The sequence below is a fragment of the Siphateles boraxobius genome, unplaced genomic scaffold (genome assembly GCF_051911475.1).
Source record: "Siphateles boraxobius isolate OS27281-9 unplaced genomic scaffold, OSU_SipBor_1 76, whole genome shotgun sequence".
In the NCBI taxonomy this organism is placed as follows: Eukaryota; Metazoa; Chordata; class Actinopteri; order Cypriniformes; family Leuciscidae; genus Siphateles; species Siphateles boraxobius.
The window spans coordinates 2,419,391-2,443,246 of record NW_027509204.1 but is presented as its reverse complement, the minus strand read 5'-3'; the positions used below and the strand labels follow the sequence as shown (position 1 = coordinate 2,443,246).

At 36.9% G+C, this 23,856-nt stretch overlaps 1 protein-coding gene across 1 annotated transcript in view; it reads left to right on the top strand.

Annotated features, from left to right (window-relative positions):
* The window catches only part of nup210 (nucleoporin 210), an 87,197-nt gene extending 69,233 nt beyond the window's left edge, over positions 1 to 17,964 (top strand). The window contains exons 32-40 of the mRNA XM_077217748.1: positions 3,062 to 3,282; positions 3,402 to 3,538; positions 3,708 to 3,816; positions 4,648 to 4,794; positions 4,880 to 5,127; positions 5,226 to 5,430; positions 6,975 to 7,091; positions 7,203 to 7,277; positions 16,807 to 17,964. Coding sequence (XP_077073863.1) covers positions 3,062 to 3,282; positions 3,402 to 3,538; positions 3,708 to 3,816; positions 4,648 to 4,794; positions 4,880 to 5,127; positions 5,226 to 5,430; positions 6,975 to 7,091; positions 7,203 to 7,277; positions 16,807 to 16,910 — 1,363 coding nt within the window. The 3' untranslated portion in view covers positions 16,911 to 17,964. The remainder of the gene's footprint in view (positions 1 to 3,061; positions 3,283 to 3,401; positions 3,539 to 3,707; positions 3,817 to 4,647; positions 4,795 to 4,879; positions 5,128 to 5,225; positions 5,431 to 6,974; positions 7,092 to 7,202; positions 7,278 to 16,806) is intronic.
* The last annotated feature ends 5,892 nt before the right edge of the window (positions 17,965 to 23,856 follow it).

Below are 23,856 nucleotides of genomic sequence, written 5' to 3'. Positions count from 1 at the left end.
TCTAAAATAATCAAAAGGTCGAGAGAGGACCCATTTTCAAAATGTCTGTGTTCACCACTCTAGTTCATCCAAAACAAACTACAAAACAGACTCAAAGTGTTAAATACCGGAATTATCCTTTAATGCAACATATTTCACCATTTTTTACTTCTCTTGACTGTCATCACAAACTCTGTAACTTGAAGTATGATATTTTATGTAGTGTATTTCTACCATATAAAATCGGCTTTATTTTTTAAATGAATATAAGAATGGGTGACACGCCCATATACTGTGATAAAATTATAAGTAATTTGATACTAAAATATATGATCTTTTTACCACACAGAGAAATGGAGCATCCGAAGCATCAAATGTGGTTTGAAATCCAAATAGACAAGTTTCACAGGACATTAAATGTAGGCCGATGTAATATATTAATGCAAGACTGTCAATGAATTTACACAGGAATCACAATCACAGGAAAATGTTAATGTTTTTGTTTTTGCGGTTCGTGCTATAAAAAGATTTTTTTCACATTACCTAACTAATGTGCTTCATGTGAGAAAATCTAAATTATCTCTTTAATGCACGTCTAAAATGTCATTTAATCTGATTATTAGCCTTATAAAGTGTATCAAAGTAAGTCATTTTTATGGGTTAGATCAGTGTTTCCCAAACAGGGGTACGTGAGGTGACAGAATGTGGTACACGTCGGAATGCTGAGTCCTGCCATTCATGTAATTAGTGTAATTCTACACTACCTTAAAATATCAAAACTGAACGTATTTCCAACTGGCAAAAATACTGTAAATGCATGACATCCAATCAAGCATGTTATAGGTTGTGTGCAGAGTATTGTTGCCTTAGCAAATCCCCTCTTTTACAAAAGTACATTGTCTAGAAAGGCAGTAATGTAGCGAGATTTGCTATGTACTCGCATGAAGAACAAATATATACACAGTGGATTGAGATCGATTTAAGACTTAAACATACCCTTTGTTGATGACAAGCAAGAATGCAATTGTTCCCAAATATTCACACGATTGCACACGATACACACTATTGCAAACGTGACATTATACAACAGATCATACAACAGGTCAACAAACAAAACGTATACTTTGTTTTGATAATATTTATTTACTGTGTTTAGAGTGAATACTGACAGTACTATTTAAATAATAGTCCTAACAAAAGCCACAGGAGAACTACAGCACACATCTGTTTCGTGAACAATTCTGAAGCTTTGAACGAATCTGAGAGTCATTCATTGAATGATTAATTCATAAATGCAGCGAGTTGCTTCATTACTGATGAATGAATTACTAGATGCTCATTAAAGGTCCCATATTATGCAAAATTCACTTTTGCATGCTGTTTGGACATAAATGTGTGTTGGCAGTGTGTGTACATAACCACTCAATAGTGATAAAAATCCACTCACTCCATTTTTATTAATCCCCATAAATCATCAGCAGTGTCTCCCAGCGACCTGTTTTCAGAATGCAGTTTTAGTGACGTCACTAAGTACAGGCCCCGCCCACGAGTGTTCACAGACACTGCCGTTCTAACATAGACCCGCCCTGATCGAGTTCACAGCTGCTGCACTGACGAGAATCTCTCCCAGCGTTGTAGGTGTTGTGTGGCTGGATGTATTAATCCACATAGCTCTCTCTATTTACTCCCGAAATCTGAGGCAGCCGCTGAAGACAAGGTGGAATTATTTTGTTTTTAAAGAAAATGCTCCCTCAACTCTACTGAAATTCGTTTATGTACTTGCGCACTTCTTATATCTTACCGTTTACTCAGCTCTTACGGTGAGTTTCTGAAGTAAAACTGACGCTTCATCTTTTGTGTTATGTACAATAAACTTTATTAAACTCAGTATATGTTTGATCATCATTCGGACCTGGTCCGAAACAGCAGACTTGTAGGCTATTAATAGTGGATACATACAAGCAGATGACAAATACGTTATAACCGTAAACTATACCTGTTCTATCTCTATACAGCACTCAGACTCCGGGTCGAAATGAACACCGTTACTGAGAGTTTCTGATATTATTATCATCATTATCATCATTATCATCTCCGCCCCCTGTGCCGTGCTCATTTGCATTTAAAGGGCACACTCTAAAACAGTGCGTTTTTCTGAGCACCAAAAAATGACATTTTAAAAATGCTGTAAAAAATGATTTGTTGGGTATTTTGAGCTAAAACTTCACATACACACTCTGGGGACATCAGAGACTTATTTTACATCTTGTGAAAAGGGGCATAATATGGGACCTTTAAGACAGTGACTTACTGCCACCTACTGGCGGTTTTAGTTTAAAATTTCAAAGTATCACTTCGTTTTTACCATCATTGCATATTTCTCTATTGAATCTCTATTCATAAAGGTAAAAAACATGCACTGGAAAATCAATTTAGGGGGCAAATATTGTATCTTAATGGGAAAGGTATGATGCAGTCTAAGTGGAAGAGAGGGAGTACGCAGAAGGATCGTAAACCTCTCATGGGGTACGCCACTCTAAAACGTCCAGTCAGGTCACATTTATTTATATAGCACTTTTTACAATACAGATTGTTTTAAAGCAGACAGAGAAAACAGGAAAATAATGCACAAAAGTTTGATCAGTAGATCCTAGAGTTGCACTTTTTCAGTGTATTCAGTAGATTTTGACTTTTGCCTACAGAAAATGTCCTGGAGGCTGACAAACCTGTCTACTGTGTCGATGCTTGCAGTGTAGACGTTATGCTTGAATTTAATAGTAATGGATATTAATAGATATGCATTATATGGCCTGTGGTAAATGTGGAAGAAGTAACACGGAGTAGATCTGCAGACCTAAGGATTCTTCACAAATGAATGTTGATTTACAAATGTGTTTGAACATTATAATAGAGTATATTAAAGACAATTAAAATGTATATTTATGCAATAGAATATTAATAAAAATCAGTGGGTATGCTTTTATTTAGTTTGATCCATGATTTTTTATAAATTTTAATAAAACAAATATTTATTTTATCTATTATTTATGAATGATTCTAACGGTCTACATCATGTGTGCAGGGATGATTTGGTGCAGGTCGGTAAGGGTTCGAGTAACGGCACGCTGACGGTCCGTACGGTCAATGTGGGTCTGACTCTTCTGGGAGTTTGGGACTCTGAGCAAGCAGGACTCGCTGACTTCATCGCTCTACCCGTCCAACATGCCATTCATCCAGCCGAAGCCCAGCGGCTGCTCGTGGGAGATGTTGTGTGTTTTTCTGCACAGATTATTAATCAGGAGGGTAAGAGAGGACACGGATGCCTAAAACTACTACATACTACTTTATTTCAGCCCAAACTGAGCATTTTGACGTTAAATCAATTGAGTATTTAAGTGTCGTGTTGTGTTTGTCATGGGCAGGTGCGTCGGGTGTGTGGAGCTCCTCATCCAGTGCTGTGCTGGAGGTTGATCCCAGGACTGGAGCCGCAGTGGCAAGAGACAAGGGCACCGTCACCGTCTACTACGACATCCCAGGACAACTCCGCACTTACAGAGAGGTGAGCGCTTGTGGGACATCCAAACTCATCACAATCACTTCCTTCCGTTTGGAGATATTTCAAAGATATTTAGGAAGAATCATGAAAAGACAGTGGTCTAAATAGTGATTCCTGTTAAACTGAAGACAGTCATTATTGTAATTGCATTGAAACATTGTATTTTCTTTAGGTTTTAATTGAAGGTGCAACTCGGACATCTGTCATGTCTCCCTCAGTGAAGAAGGACAGAGACTCTAAAGTCTTGATGTCGACCAGGGACACAGGGAGCAACCTCATTGGTACAGATAACTCCTTGAAACACTGTAGTCCTCACACTGACTTCATGCTCATGAAGGGTCATGCTTATGTGCTGTGTTTGTCCGACGTTGTGTGTCACTGACCTCCTGATGTGTATGATCAACGTGATTATAATGTTAATTCAAATGTCTTCACACTTTGGCCTGAGAGTGAAATGTTTGTCATATGACACAACTGATCAGTGTTATTTGCAATTCTTATTAGCTACAGAAATCTATATAATTTAAAAATATATATATATCATCAACTTAGTGCAGAATAGGGCAGGCCGATACATTGATTATTGCAATTTTATCTTGATAATGTTAAAAGATTAGCTTGGGTTTCTAAAGACAGTAAGCTTTTTTAATCTTACAAGTAAAGGTTAGTCTCACAAGTAAATAGTTTTGAGTACTTGTGTGAGCATGAAGTTTGGATCCGTATTTGTGTGAGAGTGAGTGTTAAAGATTTCTTATTAAAACGTGTTTTTGATGCTTTAGGCATTGTCTGTTGAAGCTTATTTGTATTTATTTAGCTAAGCTCATTTATTTAACATTCATTCAAATAACTGTCACTTTAAATGTGTCCTATTATGGCCTTTTATGAAGTCTTGTGTTTTTTTGAACAATCAAGTATGAAAACACATTATAGTACACCCTAAAAACATGAATACATTTGAATAGGACTAGCAACACATGGATTTGATCGCAAATGCTGAATAATTGTATTCTGTGAATGAACTGAAAGTCTCTGCTAAATGAACATGCACATGTAAAAGATTGTTAAACACGTGTTGTTGTATTTGATCATTAATTGTTGTGTTGTGTCCTCAGGAATCTGCTCCTCGTCCCAGTCGGACAGCATCGCTCTGCTCCACCCGGAGTCCTCCGTCAGCTGTCACCTGCGCTTCACCAGCAGCGCTGTGGACTTCTCTGCTCATGATGTCTACCACACTCGCACCGCGTTTGACCCCAGCACAGGTCTCTCTGGCTGCCCTGGACTTCAGACATTTCAGTGAATGAATCAAAGTTTAACCCCGTCATCTTTTTCTCCTGTGACCGGCAGGTTTCTACAGCTGTGCGCTAAGCTTCAAGCCCATGAATGAGCAGCAGGTGAAGGTGTTGAGCATGTCCATGACTGACGTGGACGTCACGGCCGGTGTGCAGGGTCACTTCACCGGTCATCAGATCAGCGCTCGACTGCCTGTCAATCCAGGCATCTACGCGGATCAGACGGACATCATCCTGAGTAACCAGCACACGTCTACTGATCTGACCATCTACGGGACGCCAGGCGCTCTGCAGCAGCTGGACGTAATGCTTGCACCTTTCTCTTGCCCTGCTGTTTGTGTTGATGTGTCTGAGATTGCTCAAATAACGTGTGGATCTGATTGGCTCTCTGTGACGTTCAGGTGAAGAGCAGTTCTCCTGCAGTTGTGGTGGAGCAGAAGGAGGTTTCCCAGAGCTTTCCGAGCTACGTCAGGTACACGGTTAGTGTGGTGAAGCCGCAGGGAGCACTGACGGCGTCAGTGTCTGTGAGCAGCGGCTCCAGTGATCAGGTGCTGCTCATCCCTGTGTCCGTCATGCATCTAGCAGCCAGCGCCACTTCTGTGCAAGGTTTGTTACTCCACACCAGTCTGATAGCATAGGAAGAAATGTTTTTATGGTCAAGACTACATTAACAAGATGTCTTTTATTGTAGTGTCTTATTGGGCACCCAATTGAATGGCCAAAAATAGCGGTTTCAGAACATATAATTATTTTGTAGCCATGTAGATAAAGGGGTCATGACATGAGAAATCTGATTATCATTTAACATTTGCGGGATTTTTTAAATAGTGCCTTGTAGGGCTGGGCGATATGGCCAAAAAATCATATCTCGGTATTTTTTAGTTAAATGGCGATATACGATATATATCTCGGTACTTTTTACATTTTTCTATTTGGATAAAGAAAATGTATTTATTTAAAAAAAAATGTTATTTCACATCCTGCTCAATGATATCCAAACAATGTTGATATTGAAGGATATGGAAACAAATATAGGGAATGTAATGTAGGCTATGCAATATATTATGTGCAAAAAGGTGGTTAAAATCACAATACATTCTAACATTGTAACATTACAAACTAAAAACAAAAATAATGCTTTTGTTTTTAAAAATGACTAAAGGCTAAACTAAAAATTAAAATAAAAACAAAAGCACGAACTAATTATATTGGCCTGCATTTGATTACCCCATTATAATGGTCACTTCCATAAAAATATACTTGTAGGTTTTAAATTCCACATATGGCACGTTTATTGTCTCCAACAACAAATATTTTAGTTATATGTATTTTAGTCAGAATTAAGCTACTGTTCAATTGTGCTCGTCTGTTTGGCGCGCATGCGCGCGGCGGCGCTCATTCACGGAAGCTTGAATTTTAGCGGAGATACATTTGCAGAAGCTCGTCCTCTCCTGACAGTGTAATGGACATATTTGTTTGATTTGTTTGAGCATTTACAGATGGAGAATATACCAGTGAAATGTAAGTTAAGCATGGAGGAAAGCACCACGTCTCAAACGCATTAAACAGCGCAAGTATTTATCTTTCAGTCACTAACAGTAGGCTATCTGTCCCAGCATCTGACAGGGCAAGCTGCTTTAAACTTGTTAACTATCTTACCAGTTATTTTGAAGTGCTTAATAAGCTTGTGTCATGTTTAGGACAAATTGTACTGTTCTTTCACTGCAGGAGCTCACACTGCGTACTCCACTATTTTTCAGATGTGCTCGTATCAAACTACTGTATCGATATAAACGGTATTGCCTCATTACATATCGTGGGGGAAAAAATATCGATATATTGTACAAACTCGATATGCAGCCCAGCCCTAGTGCCTTGCATGTTGCTCAGCTTAAGCTCATCCTCCTCAGAAAACAACATTTATTTAACCAAGCTCCAAAAATAGCTCGTTAGGATGTTGTGGGATTTGTGATGTCACACAAGCAAATTAATTTCCTTTTGACTGTCATATTCAGTTCGAGCAGTTATTTATAATGTATAACTATTGATGAATACATTATGGCACCGTCCACTGGCATTCAGTCTAATAATGGCTGTCACCGGTGCACACCAGACTGCTCATGCTCATGCTTCTTCACCTTTTCTTTTAGCACAAATAGTAGATGGATCAGATGGGCCCAATATTCTTCAGCAGTTTATTGACTCCTATCAAGTGATGTTCTTCACTTTATTCGCTCTTTTGGCTGCCACTGCTGTTGTCATCATCGGTAAATGCTTCCATATCCTCCAACTCTTTTTAATATCATGAATAATGGGTTTTAGGACAGTGATTATTCTTTTTTTATGTCTTTTAACAATTATCTATCTTTATTTTATAGTGTGCCATTTGCTGTTTTCTCCAAGAGATCCTGTCAATCATCCTGCATTCATCCAGAAGACTCCGCCTCCCACAGGTACATGCATGTGGAAAATACCCCTGCAAGAATGTAACCAAATATAACCCCAATAAATGCTGCCCAATCAACACCTGACCACTTTTTGCAGTATAAAATGTCTAACAAAATTATTTGTGTGCTAAAGGAAGTTAAAGGTGCATTGTGTAATATTTAGGAGGATCTGCTGACAGAAATGCAATATCATGCCTATGTTTTTATTACCTTAGAATGAGACATTTCTACATACACAGTGTAGATACCAGGGGCGTTGCACCTCTTGGGGACACTTTTCCCGGTGAGAGGGTTCAACACCCGCTCTTTTTCTGCAGTTTTTCCGCAGTTTTGCAGAAACGCCTCACTACAGTCGATCCTCCGTTTCTCTGGCCGCTCTGTGTGTGCGCTCGCTGCTCGCCTCCTCTCCCCCTCCCTCTCAAACATGGCACCGGCTCTCAGTGTGACCGGCTGATGATTGGCTGTTCTGGCTTAAGTCCCGCCTCTCTTGGTGTGTTAGATTTTTCAGTCAGCTGTGCTGAGGACGCGGGAACTTATGGTTATGTTTATCTCCCTTTTCCAGGTACTTTGAATGAGTGTTTAGGCTTTCAAGGTTTTTAAATAAGCTTGATATGTGACCCGTCACAGAAACCAGGGACACAAGTCGGCAGCACAACTTTCGAGCAAAATGAGAAAGAAGAGTTTTTTTTTCAATATTGGTGATGTTACATTTTTTGCAGAATCTGTTAATTGAAGTCACGAAGAAGCCTCTCCATGTTTGAGATAGCAGTATTGGTATATTTAAAAGCTTACATTTTGAGGTTGAAATCGGCTTGTTTTCGGAGATTCTAGCATGCAGTAGGGGCGTGGCGTGTAATTGTCTGTGTGTATATCCATACTGAATAACCCGGCGCTTTTGCCCCCGCCCTCCAAGTGAACCGCATGGCTACTTAGAGCCTGCCAGAGCACAGCATAATATCTGATATCAAAATTCAATGAAGATGGATGCCGCAAAGATTGTCGCAGACGAAATGAACCGTGGCAGTTACACCGAAAATGTTTTCGCCGCACTTCGTGGGCTCGGGAAACTGAACCGGAGGTATGGGCGCGGCGCAGTGCTTGAATACGGCGGCTCGGCTCGCTGACAGCGATGGCTGTCTGTTTCATATGTGACGTCCCGATTGCTTTGAATGGGGAACGTTTTTTGAACAGGGAACAGAGTTAATGGACTGGCAACAATCTCCATAGAACATGAACTGGCACAGAGAATCGAAATAGAGGATGCAGTTAAGACCTTTGCTGCGATGAAGGCCCGCTGTGCGCGTTTCTGAAATGTAAGTTAAGCTTCATTTGTTCTTTAGTCGTTATTTAAGATGCTGAACCTGCTGATGATATAATGTGTTTGCGGACATTTCTTTGTGTGTGTATACGCACATAAGAAAGTGGTGTAAAGAGATTTGCAACAGTAATTTGAGGAGGTGAAATGTGATTATTTGGAAAATTCCTGTCATGACTGCTTAAAGAAAAATGCCAGCAGGCATTTGCCTCCTGCATAAACTTTGATATTGTTGACATTTTGGGCACACGAGCGTTGCGCACTATTTGCGTTATATGTAGAACCTATGGCTTATTGGTCTTTGTGTGTTGTTGCTGGTTTTGCGTTATATGTATATGGCATATTGGTCTTTGTGTGTTGTTGCTGGTTTTGCGTTATATGTACAGTATATGGCATATTGGTCTTTGTGTGTTGTTGCTGGTTTTGCCTTACATGTAGGCTATATGGCATTATTGGTCTTTGTGTGTTGTTGCTGGTACGTTGCAAATAGAGGGGCAGCACAATTGTTTTTCGCCTAGTGCGGCAGAAGTGCACTCATTTGAAGTGCAAAAAAAGCTGTAAAGCACAGGGGGGAGCTTTACAGGGGGTATGGCTTATCTAAATGAGATGTAAATGAGCCCTATTGTCACTCCCAGCAGCAGAGACAGGTGAGAACTGCACAATCTTTAGAGGTCGTTTTCTCATCTTTGAGCTTTTTTAAGTGCCTAGCTTCAAATGGCCACAACTTCTCCAAATATTATCAGATTTCCACATGTTACACATCGTTGGAAAGCTTGGAGATTACACTTTCAGAATCTATGAATAACTCAAAATGCCCCAGAACCGACTTGTGTCCCTAGTTTCCGTGACCGGTCACATATGTGTTTGGGATTGGGAAGATGTTATGTTTGTTTTGTCTACATGTCGAGTGTTTTCGGTATTATATTTCGTTTTTTAGACCAGAATAGCACAATACTTTATTTAAGTAGGCATTAAGAAGTGCGCACTTTGCTCACACGATCGTTTCAGCATGGTGATCTGGTGTTTTCTCCAAAATAAAAACTCAAGGGTTTATTTCTTGCAAGTGAAGAAATTAGGACGAAAGTATTGTAATTTTCCTATTCCTATAGCGTAATATAAAATTTACTTCGAAATATTAATTTTCCTTTATATAGTAGGCTAGCATACATTTATAGACTATATGGATTTTCCATCATAAGAATAATTATATAAAACATTATTATATTATTATAATAATTGTTTGCAATTCTAAAAGACCAGTGATAATGTAATGTGGACTGAGACTCTATATCATAACTAAAAATAAGTTTGAGCCCTCTTTAGGTACAAGTCAATGCTTTTTCTTTGTTCAATGTGCACAGTTCATGGGTCGAAGCCGGTTAAAGCTCTTAATTTTGAGCTCTCAGAGTGCACCAGATTGATGCATTTAACCTTAAAATGTAAAAATATTTCCCCTGAACCCCCCTAGAGGGATAGAGGTCCACACAACATAGTTTTCCAAAACCCAATGGGAAAGAACGATCATTTATGAACTTTACCCCAGCATAATGTTAACCCCTGGGGGTCTGAGGGGTTTTCTGGGTCCTGGAGTTGTTCTGACATGCTCTGACATTTGTGCTTTTTTCAGTTATTAACATGTTAATGGCAAAGGTGTAAATTCACTCTATATAGCACAAACGGGGCTACCGTAATATGTGAGCAACATGTATGTACATGTTTGTATTTTTGAGAGAATATTGTTTATGCGTGGTTATTGAAAAAACTAAAACTTAAAGTGTCTGAAATAAGGCCCCAAAACACATACTAAATATGTGTCTACAAGACTTTTGACTAATGGGCATTGTTGCCTAGAGTTTTTGCTTCAAAATGATCTGAAAATCATCCTGCCTAATCATTTACACAAAACAATACATTGATTTAAATTTGATAAGACACCTTTTGTTTGGAAAGGCAATATGCGTGGAGGCGTGTTCACACCCGAGAAGACAAAGGCCGGATAATGTGCCACATACATAATGAGGCTAATTAATATGCAGCATTCACACAGGTGTGTCACAGGGTCCCAAAGAATGCAAGGACAAAAGAAATTATCTATATATACATATTTTACAATTAGAAATTGTAACCAATTACAAATAGGTTACAATTACAACAACAATTACAATTTTAACAATATTTCAAGTGTATTCTTTCTTTGTAAAAAGTATACATTTTACCATACGTGTTAAAAAAGGTAAGGATTCATTATTTTGAATATTGGAACAAACACCATAATAACATCTTAGTTGATAATTCAATATACCTAATTTATTTTTGACAAAACATCATATAGTATATTTAACATGAGCAGAAATTGGTGAACAAAAGCGTACCTATTTAATGTGACAGTAGTCTTTTTTTAAAGTCAAAACTTTATAATCTATCCAAAACTAATCACAAAATCTTGTCTAAACATTCATATTTATTCTGTAACATATTGTGTATGATATATTAGCATATACATGTTAATTTGCAGTTTGTTGCTTATACAGACTCATACAGATTTTATTTCAACATATTTCAGTCTATTTTTACTCATCTTAGTAGGCTATAGCAATATAGTTTGGATGGGTTCATGTAAACATAACGTTTACTAATGTAGATGCGAGAGTGAATGAACGGCACAGACACGCGCTGTATAACTGTAGTAAACAAAGCGTGCGATACCAGCTCACTTTTTTCCTTATCAGTGCAAAAGAGACTCAAATTACTCTGTTGATTTTGTTCTTACATATAAGTGCTGTAATTTATATAAAAAAACAAATATTCTCAGTTTATGTAATCTGTATGAAAAGAGAGAGATGTCAGTATTTTTCTTTCCAGCTCATTATACCTCATTACGCGTTATGTGTCACACAGACAAGCAATTCATATTTAAACAGTCTTTTTAGGGTTTATAGACACTATTCAATATCGTGATTAGAACAAAGCAATTAAGAATAAATGACTTACTACATCAGCTGGATCCGTTGCTCCTCGACATGAAACTACCAGCACTTTTGATACATTTTCCAGGGTTATTAGATAGTATTATTCCTCATAGGGTAGGGATACCCTATGTACACAGCGGTAGTAGGTAACTTACTAAACATGATTTTATAATCTAGCTGGTGGGCGTTGCCATGTTTGCATGGCTTGTCTTAGATCAGTGGTTCCCAAACAGTGGTCCGTGAGGGTACTGCAGGTGGTCCGTGGAAAGGCAAAATAAAATATAAAATAATATTTTTTACCTTCATTTTACCAGGAATCCCCATAAAAAAAATAAAAAGTAAAAAGAATATGTAGGCCTATATTGATATAAAATTTAAATTAAATTGTCAGGTTATTGTGTGATTACTAAAATAGGCTAGTGGTGCTCGGCCGTGACGTTCAAGTTCAGTGCCGTTAGAACCACAACATGGATCGGTGGATAGCAACAGGTTCTCTGAAGAGGAAAGCGGCAGAGGCAAATATTTTGTCATTATATAAAATATTTGTCTGATTATAATTTCACCAACAGTAATTCTGGATTGCCTCCACCAAACAAGTAAATAGGAAATAAGCAAATCAGAACACTGCACGCCAAAACAGCAGTATGCGCGCAAGCGTGAAACACTAGTGTTTCTTCTTGGTGCATATCTTTTACTGGGGTCTCCAACACGTCGCTCGATTGGAGGTAGCTCGTCAAGGGGCCGTTCACATATCGTGTCTTTTGCGCTCTCAAGTTCATTATTTCATGTAGGCGCGCGGCAAGTGGGCTCATAATTGAAGTGACGCACTAATTTTTTTAGGCGCAGCGAGATGAAAACACCTCAACTTTTCATAATGCCGCAAACGCACCGCAGTTCATGTGACAAGAACAAACAAATCAGCTTCATCCTTTCCGTAAACATTGAAAGCTCAGTCAATGAAGAATGTAAGAATGCACGTGCACCCAAACACTACGTGTGTTTTTCTCTTCTCCGTAAATAAATCTTGTAGCAGAGCTACAGCAAGCGTTTTTCGGTGGTGGAAATCTATTAGCTACTAAGCACAACTAAGTTGTGGAGAGCGCGCATAGCAATGACAGACGGCACGGGAAAATCGGACCGAATTTACTATTAGCTAATAATAAAAGATAAGCTAATGTGCATCGATGTAAATGTCAAGTAATTTATCTTTTTTTGACTCATTCTTTTTATAAAAATGATTTAAAGGCTGAAATATGTGAGGTTTATCTTTTTATAAAACCTTTTTTTGTTAAAACTTTATTTGAATTTCATTTTACTATATGTGCCTATAGGGGTGGCAGGGGTTGGCGGCAATGTAAGTTTCTGGATATTTCCTGCGGGGCGAGGGCTTCGATTACCTCTCTCTTTTTTGACCATACATGTTTGCATCCCTGAAATGAACCTGATTATGCCCTCGGGCGCTTGAGTAAATAAATAAATTAAATATGTGGCAGCCATTGTGTGCAGTAAACTTTCTTTTAACAAGCTGTTGTACTGATGTGATGACCAGTTATAGTTTTAATGTTAGTAAACCTATTTAGAGGTGTGGATTAATTCAGGAAGGACCGTGTGTAGATATATTTTATTATGTGTATTATGAGGTGGTCCGTGAAAATTCTTGATTACAAATAGTGGTCCACACACACAAAAAGTTTGAAAACCCCTAGCTTAGATCATTTGCGTTTGAATACCGCGCGCTCTCTGTGGGCGTGGCACATTAACGTGTAATGAGGTATAATGAGCTGGAAAGAAAAATACTGTCATCTCTCTCTTTTCATACAGATTACATAAACTGAGAATATTTGTTTTTTATATAAATTACTTCATTTAAAAGAAGAGAATTTCAGCTTCATAAAGATAAATCTCTCATATCTCTGTGACAAGTATTGACAGAGTTACAGTTCATTTTTCGGACGCGTTTCAGAATTGACCTCACTGACGAGAGAAGGTAAAACGCATCATGTTTATTTTTCTTTATTTGACGAAAAGCACTACACTTTGTTTTTATTGTGAGTACCCACAAAAAAAAATACACACTTTAACAGAATGTAATGATGTACAGCACTTATATGTAAGATCAAAATCAAATGAGTAATTTGAGTCTCTTTTGCACTGATAAGGAAAAAAGTGAGCTGGTATCGCCGGCGATACGCCGACCCCAGAGGGTTAACCTGTTAATGGCAAAGGTGTAAATTCACTCTATATAGCACAAACGGGGCTACCGTAATATGTGAGCAACATGTATGTACATGTTTGTATTTTTTAGATAATAATGCTCACACTGAAAACATTACAACAAGTTTTATATTTGAAAATCAACAAACAACAAGTAAAACAAGCAGCTCTATGCACTTTTAAAAGCAAGATTCTATTGTGTGGCATTTCCTTATAATGACCGTCGTCAATAGCAACGCATTATACAGCGCACATCCATGCATCACAACGGACGCGCGCTCTCATTTCATTCAAATACAACTTGCCGTCTTGCTGCTTTGTTTTTTGATTGTATTGAAAATGAAATCATTGTTAATGATTGTTGGAGGTACAGTTCAGTGCTTTATCGTGCGCGCAGGACAATAGGTGTTAATGTTCCTCTTTCATATGGAGAGTGTCGGATAGCCTGATGAGCAGGCAAAGGCAAAATTATTTTAAGGATAAATCTCTCGATGTTTCCAAATGTAGGCCCCATATCTTATTAAATTATAAATATTGTAGTTTATTGTAGCATATTTAAAGTTTTTCCACACAAAATTTAAATTGAAGTGTTCAATCCAGTGGTTTCAACTGGTTTTGTAGAGTTTTATAATGTTTGAGCAGTGTGTATGATTGTCAACAATCTGGCATTATCTAAACATGAACTGTTGACGAAACGCGTTCATGCCAAGAAACGAATGGGAGTGATCAGCAGATACAGAGCTCTTTAATTTGCGATCCACCTCGTTTTATTGTAAGGTGAATTCAACAAGGCATGCTGTGTCTTTGAAGCAACAAAGGCTAAATAATTTGTTCGTTTTTTCCGTGATTTGTATGGATTACACACGCAGTGACATATACAGTATTATCAGCGGTATGTGTTTTAACCCTTAAATGTTTAATTTCGGGAGAGACCCGAAACTTGCTAAAAAAGAGATCCAGCACGAGAGAGAGGCAAAGAAAAACGCATGTTCTTAATTTATGTTGCTTTGGACTATTTTCATTTTGTACTGTTTTAATTGTTTCATTTAGCTGCAATTTATTTTGCAATACAAATTTAAAATGTCGCAAGAATAAGATTCTGTGTTTCTTATTTTAACATCGCAAAGGAAATAAGCTCTAAACTCGATGCAGCTGTTTTAAATAAAGTGTCCCGACTTTATTTAAACCTTGAAATGTGCGATGTGGTTTCAAACTTAATTAATTTTAGTGTTCTTTTACATTTTCATTGGTTTTTATATTGAAAGCAGTACTATTTCGTTAGTCTGTTATTTTGTGTAGCCATGACAAAATCAGTCTTTTTCTGATTTGTTCAATGTATGGATCTGTATTGAAAAATTTCTTCCGTTGCTATGGCCGGGTATAGTCTATGGGCGGGTCAGTCATCTCAATTTCGTGAATGATTCACAAAACAATAATTTAGCAGATTAAAGACAAGCTTCTTCATTTTCATTTTCTGACGCGATCGGCTGACAATCTTCCTTCATCAGTTTTGTCATCTTTGCAGCGGCTCTACTGGAATTGTAGCAAACTTATGTTGTAATGTGCCATTGATAATTAAATAAAAAGTTTGCCTTTAAATAAATAAACTCGCTAATAAACGGTTACCTATTTAAGCACCAAGAATGGTAAAACATAAAAGGCTGCATTCCATGTAGACTTCAATGAGATTCGATCTCGGATGGCTTGAAGTTCCGTGAGGCTCATGTTGCGTTGACCACAGAGCTACCGTCAGAACGCTGTTAAGATAACGTCTTTTATGCTCTTGCAAAGCCTCATTGGTAACCTATGTTTCTATTGCAATGTTTTATGTTGAAATGTTTTCAATATTTATTCAATTTAATTTCAGTATTGTGATTATGAATTCGTTTAACTACAATTTTTCACTTGAATTAATCTGCTACCAGCTTTCAATCGCTCTGAATGAGCCGCAGCGCCACATTACGCAATAGAGAGAATAAACTGACTCTTTTCAAAGTCTGTGATTGTAGCGCCTCTTATGTTTATAATATTTATGTATATGTAAGCATATGTATATGCTTATAAAAGGCAGCAAATACACACCCGCAATTTAAAAGTATTATTCTGGTTGAGTACCAACTGTACACCGAATACAGAGGCCCCCTTACATTGCAATTAGCCGACGTGTCTCTACAGGAGCCCTAAAGTAACAAACGCATCTCGTCACTAGCTAGCTTCTTTGCATGAAGAACGACAAAGTCAGCGAATAAAACACTGACACAATGATGAACAATATATTCGCAATAACATATCATTTTACTGAATAATTAAGTAAACCTAATTTCTTTATCTTTGTAAAGAAACCTCATTGCTGAACTGGCTACTCTCGGTCGGCCACCGTAACTTTTGTTGGTTGCAATTCGTAACCTCACAACTAGATGCCGCTAAAAATTACACAGTGCACTATGGGATGCACTAAGGGATGTTTATTATTTCAGTTACAACATTCATATCATTTATTATAAATATGGGCCCTTTTTCCACCCTCTCCTTATAAAAATCTGAATTTCATGATTCCTTTATCTATTACGTTTTTTGAGGTTAGTTTTTACTTTTTTGGTGTACATTGTTTTGCAAACATTATAATGTATGGCTTCTCTGCGTCCATCCATCAAGCTTCTTAGGGTTAGCCTTCAGAGTTAGCCTTCAGAGTTAGCCTTCAGAGTTAGCCTTCCTGAATGAAATGGATGCTTCTACAGAGGTCAATTACGGATGCCCATTCTATAGGAGGATCTCTCCACACAATGTTTCAGAGAAACAAACAGTAACCTATCGTTTCTTTGCATCCACTGACAGAGCAACATCTGAGTTTCTTTATCTGACAGCAGAGTCTATCACTCTTGTTGTTCAGAACACAACCTGCACACAGGCAGAAAATGGCAACTGATCCGATGGACTTTACCACATTTTGCTTGTATTATTATTATTATTTCTTCTGGTTTAGTAAAATTTGTAACCTTGATTACTGACTGGGTTGTAAATGATTCTGTTGTTTCAGGTGTAGCTAAGCTGACTGAGAGCCCCTTCAACAACAGCATGTCTTCAGACATGAAGGGAAGCCCAAGATTACGCTTGTATTCTCCAGACTACAACTCCAGATAAATCTTCTCCACCTGAAGACCGAAGAAAGTGCCTTATCATTGAATACAGGAGTATAAGCGTGCTGGATACTTGCGCAAGAGTATTGCTTGCATGCTTAAAACAATAGCTTTTTCATTTGCATCCCAGTTTGTTGAAATGCTGGTTCATATCTGATTGAATATGCCAGAGCTGCATAGTTTTGTCTGCTTTTGTTTGATTATTTAAATGTTTGTGTGCACTCATTTATTATTATTGCCATTATTATTTTCAGTAGTTTTTTCCAGTAGTTTTTATAGCTTGAGATAGTCTAAGTATTAGTGAGTTGTGATGTGAAACGTGTCTTTTTTTTTTTTTTTTTGAAGCTCAGGACAACCTTTGGAAACTAATGTGATTATGTAGCATGTTATTGTGTGAATAGTGCAACCACTGATTCCGTCCAAAGTGCTCTTACAAGTGTTTATCTGCAAAAAACGAATGGCCAGTCGCTTCATTTCGTGAACAATAATATTTTGATTTTTAATATTTTGAAGAATTCTTGAGTGCAGCTTCTTTCAGTTATTGATGTGAATGTTCAAATGTTTTAGGGCTTAGTTCAGTTGACTTGCTTTGGCAGATAAAGTGGTTCTGAAAGGACAGAAGACTTTCTCGTAAACCTACAGCAGCTTTTGACATGCTCATTGATACTGATACTGATAATTCTGTTACTGTGAGTTTGAGTCAGATTTAACATTGTGGCCATTTTTGACAGAATAAATCTTCAGCTTTGTGAAGCCTGCTTAAGAGAGACAGAAAAACTGTTTTAATGAATAATTTGTTTTCTTCTAAATCTGCCGTTGTAAGCAAGAGCCATAATGTGATTCATAGAACTGCTGCACTGAATAAAACAAATTGTGATATCTATCATAATCCATACACGAGTTTAATCTGTATATGTAACCACTTCTGAGCTTTTGTCATTGTGTTTGATCTTCTGTCTATCATACCTCCCTCAAAAAGAATAATAATAGCTTTTGCTTTGAGAACATTGTGCTTTTTGTGATCTATAAACATTAAATATGCTCTTTTTTTACTATCACCTGATTGCATTTTTTTAGGTTCTGAAAAATTTCTTATTGTCGATTTGAATAATAATTAAAAATAAACGTTTTATTTCATGATGGGTTAGTGTTGCATGAGCAGAGGAAATAACTTCATTACAAAAATGTAATTAAAAGTGAATTTCGAAAACACTTGCATCTAATGTGGAAATTGTTTGCATTGTTAGGAAAAGCAGCATGTAAACCTAATTTTCTCCCAATAGGCAATATTACAAAAAAATATCACTATTAAGGTCTGTCTTTACACCTAATTTGACATTAAATATAGTGGAGTGAGTTGTGCATTGACCAACAAAATATAAATAACAGTTAATGTTTAAAATCCATATCAGATTTATAACTTTCCTTCTGTACTGTACTACTTTAAGCCAACTTTTCTTTATGTAGTTAATTCTTCTTTTGGCCTTTGATTGTAGTGTAGTCGTTGATTGGATAAAGCCGAGGAAGCAGTTCAGGTCCTGATAACTGAGGCAGGTACACTGGCTGAAAATGTTTCCAATCTTGTACATGAGGAAAGTTAGGCTGAATTTGAATTTATTGAAAGGATAGCCCTTTGAGATGTAACATCTCATTTTTGAGGGGGTCCCAATAACATACAAACTTTGGATGTATAATGGTGGTTTCTGTAAGCACATCTCAAAACAAACCTACATAAACAATTGTGAATGACATTAAAAGGTTTTAAATTGGTATCTGAAGTGTTTTGGTTAATAATGTATGCATAGTCAATAATAGGAAGAATTAATTGGGAGATTAATCTTTTTCCGACTTGAAATGAAAAGCAATGAATTGAGCGATAAAGAAAACATAATCAACCATACGATTTTTTGATAATGAAATCAATGTAGGGCTTAAAGGACAGTTCGGGGTCAAGCCAAAGACCAAGATCAACTTTAGTGATCGGGTGACCCGTCATCAAAACTAATATCTAAATCAAAGGAATGCAAGTGATGGCATCCTTTGGTAAACACCATAAGACTTATTTTTATTGAGGACAAGTTTTTTTTGTAAAACCTCTTCAAATCTGACTGGAGAGAGGACTGATGTATGAAATATCAGATAAGGAAGAGTAAATAACAGTGTCATCAGGATAAAGATGAATAAAAGATTGTGAGCAAGTTTTGGGAAGGCGAAGGCACGGAAGAGCAGAGGGCCCAGCGTTGAGCCTTGAGGAATAAACTTATCAACAACCAAATAATCATTTATTATTGTATTGTTGTTGATGACAAAAAAATCTTTGATAAAAATGAAATTCTCAATAGTTTCAATCATTTCATTGCTGCTAGCTCCCTTTATGAAACACAACACAATCCACTTTCCAGCTCTCCCACTACATGTCCTGTTGATCAGTTACTGTCAGCCCAGCCATTTCATTTCAAGACAGTAACCGTACCAGAAGTAAGGAAGGCCTTGAAAGATCTAGATCCAAAAAAATCTTTAGGTCCAGACAAATTGGAACCATATTTTTAAAAAATACCTGCAGATTTGATAGCCAATACAGTTACATATTTAATTTAAGCTGCGAGCAGCATTTAGCGGTGTTCAAGCAGTTAAGGCAGTTAAGCTCAAAAGCTTCAAAAGAAATTAAGTTTTATGTAGCAAGCATTTAAACACTGACATCATAGATGGAATAGACCATGTTTTAGCATGATTTACCATGATATACCAAATTTTAGTGTGATTTTTCATGATTTACCATGTTCCAGTATGATTTACCATGAATCTAGCATGATTTTAATAGTTTACCATGATATACCAAGTTCTAGTATAATTCACTATGATTTACCCTCTTCTAGCATGGTTTACCACAATTGAACACATTGTAGTATGATTTAATATGATTCTAGCATGATTTACCATTTTACCATGATTTACCACGTTATAGGATGATTTACCATGATATACCACATTCTAGAATGATTTACCAGGATTGTAGCATGATTTGCCATGATTCATCACATTGCTAGCATGATTTGCCATGATACACCATGTAATAGTATTATTTACTATGATTTACCATGTTTCTATCGTGATTTACCATGATTTACCACATTGCTAGCATTAATGTGAAGTGTCAATATTAATGAAGTGATAAACTGACAAAAAAATGATTGTCTTATAATAGTTAACATGGAAAAACAGGTTTGCTTTAGTGCAGAATAGTGGTAAAAATCAAGTCTGTCAAAATTAAACTGAGCCAATAAGTGGTCTTCTACTGCCCTCTGCTGGCCATTATACTTATTAATAAAATGTTTCACAGGTGATTTTGCACTCTTATTTAGACATATGCTTACACACACACATAAACACACACACACACAAAGACAAATGTTGTTGTTTTTTTCAATGCTATTGGGATGTGTCATTATGAAAATATACTTTAATGGTCCATAAGCATTTCACATAATGTCTTTGTAAACTATTAATCCGATTATTCAGCATTTATTCAGAAATATAGGACTACACACACACAACCACACACACACACACACACACATTCTGTTGTAGATACAGACATTTGAACTATGTGATGGAAAAACAAAATGTTTACTGCAAGTCTCCTTCAGGATTCACATTTCTCAATGTGTTACAATACTCAGTAGCAATACTTTAATAGATGAATTTTGAGTTAATGTGAGTGTAAATTCATATCATTTTCACCTTTTTAACTGTTATAGAGGCTTATTTGGTCCAATCTGTCTAAAAACTGTCATGCTTATTTAGAGTCACATGTTTTGACTTGTTTTTAAGAAGATCTGAGCATTCATTGAAGAGATATAGGCTTTCGGGGACACTTGGTCAAGGCCAGATATTGAAGTGACCCTATTAAAGTCATCCAAATGCGGAAGTTCAACTTTTTCTGATAATTATTGATCTAGACAGTCCAGAGTATTATACTGCACTGGTTTTGAACATTATGATGTGAACATTAAATGATCATAGATGGAATAGACCTTTTACAGCTAATACAGGCAATTTACCATAGGAAATACATGGTTTCGAAGATTTTTGACAGTTATAGCGCCAACTATGGTCCGATCTTATAGGCTTTTGACTGTATTTTGCCACGCCCCTTTTCTAAATGACCAACGGTCTATGAGTTATGGGCAATTTAGTATGTTTTGTTGCTGTAGCGCCACCTATGGGCCAATCGGGGTCATACTCTGATAGGTTCTCCCCAAAAGTGTGGCCTACCATCTGGCCGACCTTCAAGTCTCTAGGTCTTACGGTTTGGGCTGCACAATGCGTTTTAGGGGAATTTCTTTTTTCAAATAGCAATTACAATAGGTTTTCAGCACTTCGTGCTTGAACACCTAATTAACCTTTCTTTAGCCACGAATCAAGTACCAGCCATGTGGAAATCTGCCAATCTGCTCCCCCTTCACAAAGGTGGTGATCCTGCAAACATAAATAACTATAGGCCTATTTCTAAATTGTCAGTATTAGCTAAATTAATGGAATCACTCATCAGTTTGTAATTAAAAGATTATCTAATTAATTACAATATTCTGAATGAATTTCAATCCGGTTTTAGGAAACAACATAGTACAATAACAGCGTTTCAAAATTTGTCAATCACCTGGTTAAAATTTTGGATTATAAACAGCACTGTGCAGCACTGTTTATTGACTTGTCAAAAGCTTTTGACATAGTGGACCATAAAATACTCCTTCAAAGACTCACCTCTATTGGAATATCAGAACAAGCAAGTGGGATGGTTCAACAGTTACCTATCAGGGAGAACACAATGTTAACCTTTTATATAATTAACTTTTTATTAAAGTACTTCTCACTTCTGCCTTCATAAATATTTCAAAAGGCTCAATGCCTCAAGGTTCAATCCTTGGCCCTCTTCTTTTTAGCATTTATACAAACAACCTCTGCAATAATATAAAAAATACAAAGTATCATTACTATCCTGATGACACTGCTTGATCTAATGTGGACCCAGAACAATAGAGAACAATCACAAATTTGCAATCCGCTTTTAACATCTTGCAATGCCTACTTTAAAATTGGTTGTAAACTCTAAAAAAACTAAAGTCATGACTTTCACTCTGGGAAAATCAACTAAAAACTATTTCCCAAACATTTGTACACTTTCTGGTACAGAAATGGAAGAAGTGTCACATTACAAATACTTGGGCATTACCATTGACCAATCACTGTTTTTTACATTGCATGTCCAAGATTTGGTTAAAAAACTGAACAAAAACAAAATATATATATATACATTCAAAACATCAAATTAAGAGTATTTGTTTATCAGCATTATATATACAGTATGACATACATATTTAAGGTAGTAGTAACCAAGAGTAGAAAGTAATTTATTTTAAACAGCCTTGGCGGCTGAAGTATGATTGAGGACTATAGGCACAAACTGAGACACATTTTAAGGCTTTGCATCGTGTCATCAACATAACCATGATGTACATAGCACAATAATAAATTACCTAATATTTTACAAAACAATCCATGACAGAAACAATCCCATACATTCAGCACAGATATATAATACAGTTATGCATAATTCTTATTAGCTTTGTCTCCAGCTTTACTTGCTTTAAGTTTCACACCATCGGACTTGATTGGTTTTGACTTCAAGCATTAGATAAGGCATTATCTCCCTGTGTTTTTCTGTCATTCATAAATGGAATGGAATCAGATGCTAAAGAAATCTGAGTCTGTTCCCATCATACAATACGTGATTTTCTGTGATGTCAACTCCATCTGCCCAAAATCTGAATACTGTAGACTCTGAATCACATTGAATCTTTGGGCCAAAGTTGTGTGCTCCAGCTTTTAGTTGGCTCTTTAATGTCTCTGAGAGCACGGTGCAGCCACTAATGGATCAACAGACTGATTACGCATAAGACTTGTTACACTGTGCTAGTTAAATGTCTACAGTTATGGATATCTCTCTTCAACCCTGCTCCTGAAGTCCCGCTGTGTTCAAAATCTCCCCCTCTTTCAATAAGTTTCATGATTGAGATGACCAATCAAATAAAAAAAGGCAGACTTTGACATCTCTTGCACTATAGAAACTACTCAACTTTTTATTTTTGTCAAAATTCCCCATTTTGAAAAAATTGATTAATTTATGAGATTTATGTAATTCATAATTGAATGTGTCAAGACATGAAACATTAATAGTCATTTTTTCCATATTAGGCATATGCTTAAGAGTGAATGTGTGCATATTAAAAAAAATCTATATATTATTTGCATTACTTTACAATAAAATTCTAGTTCTTTAACTATTTAAATCACTTAAATCCTGTAAAGGGATAGGTCACCCAAAAATGAAAAATTGCTGTTAATTTAATCACCCTCATGTCAACCAAAATGTACAGTAGGTGTCTTTTTTTCTTCTTCAGCAGAACAGTAAAGAAGATCTATACTAGAAACCGTGGTCCTTGGTGATTCAAGTGTGCCGTCACTTGGGTCAAAAAACACATACAGGCAAAACAGAATTAATACCTATGGCTCCTGATGATTCATTGGGGTCTTGTGAAGTGAAATGATCGGCCTGTGCAAGAAACTGAGCATTTATTACTGCATTTTTACCTGTAATCCAGAGCCTATTCAAACGGTCCTGAGTGCGTATGGCTGTCTGGAGCTTCCTGATGCTTAATGATGACAGGAATCCTGTAAAGACCGATCGTTTTCACTTCATAAGACCTCAATGAATCGTCAGGAGCCGCCTACATCTTGGATGGCATGAGCGTGAGTAAATTAACAGCAAATTTTCATTTTTGGGGGACCTATCCCTTTACCTTTTTTTCTCACTGGACTTAAGACATTGTGATTGACAATCAAAGTCAGTTTTGATTACTCAATGGGACACAAAAAAATGCAAGTGTTTA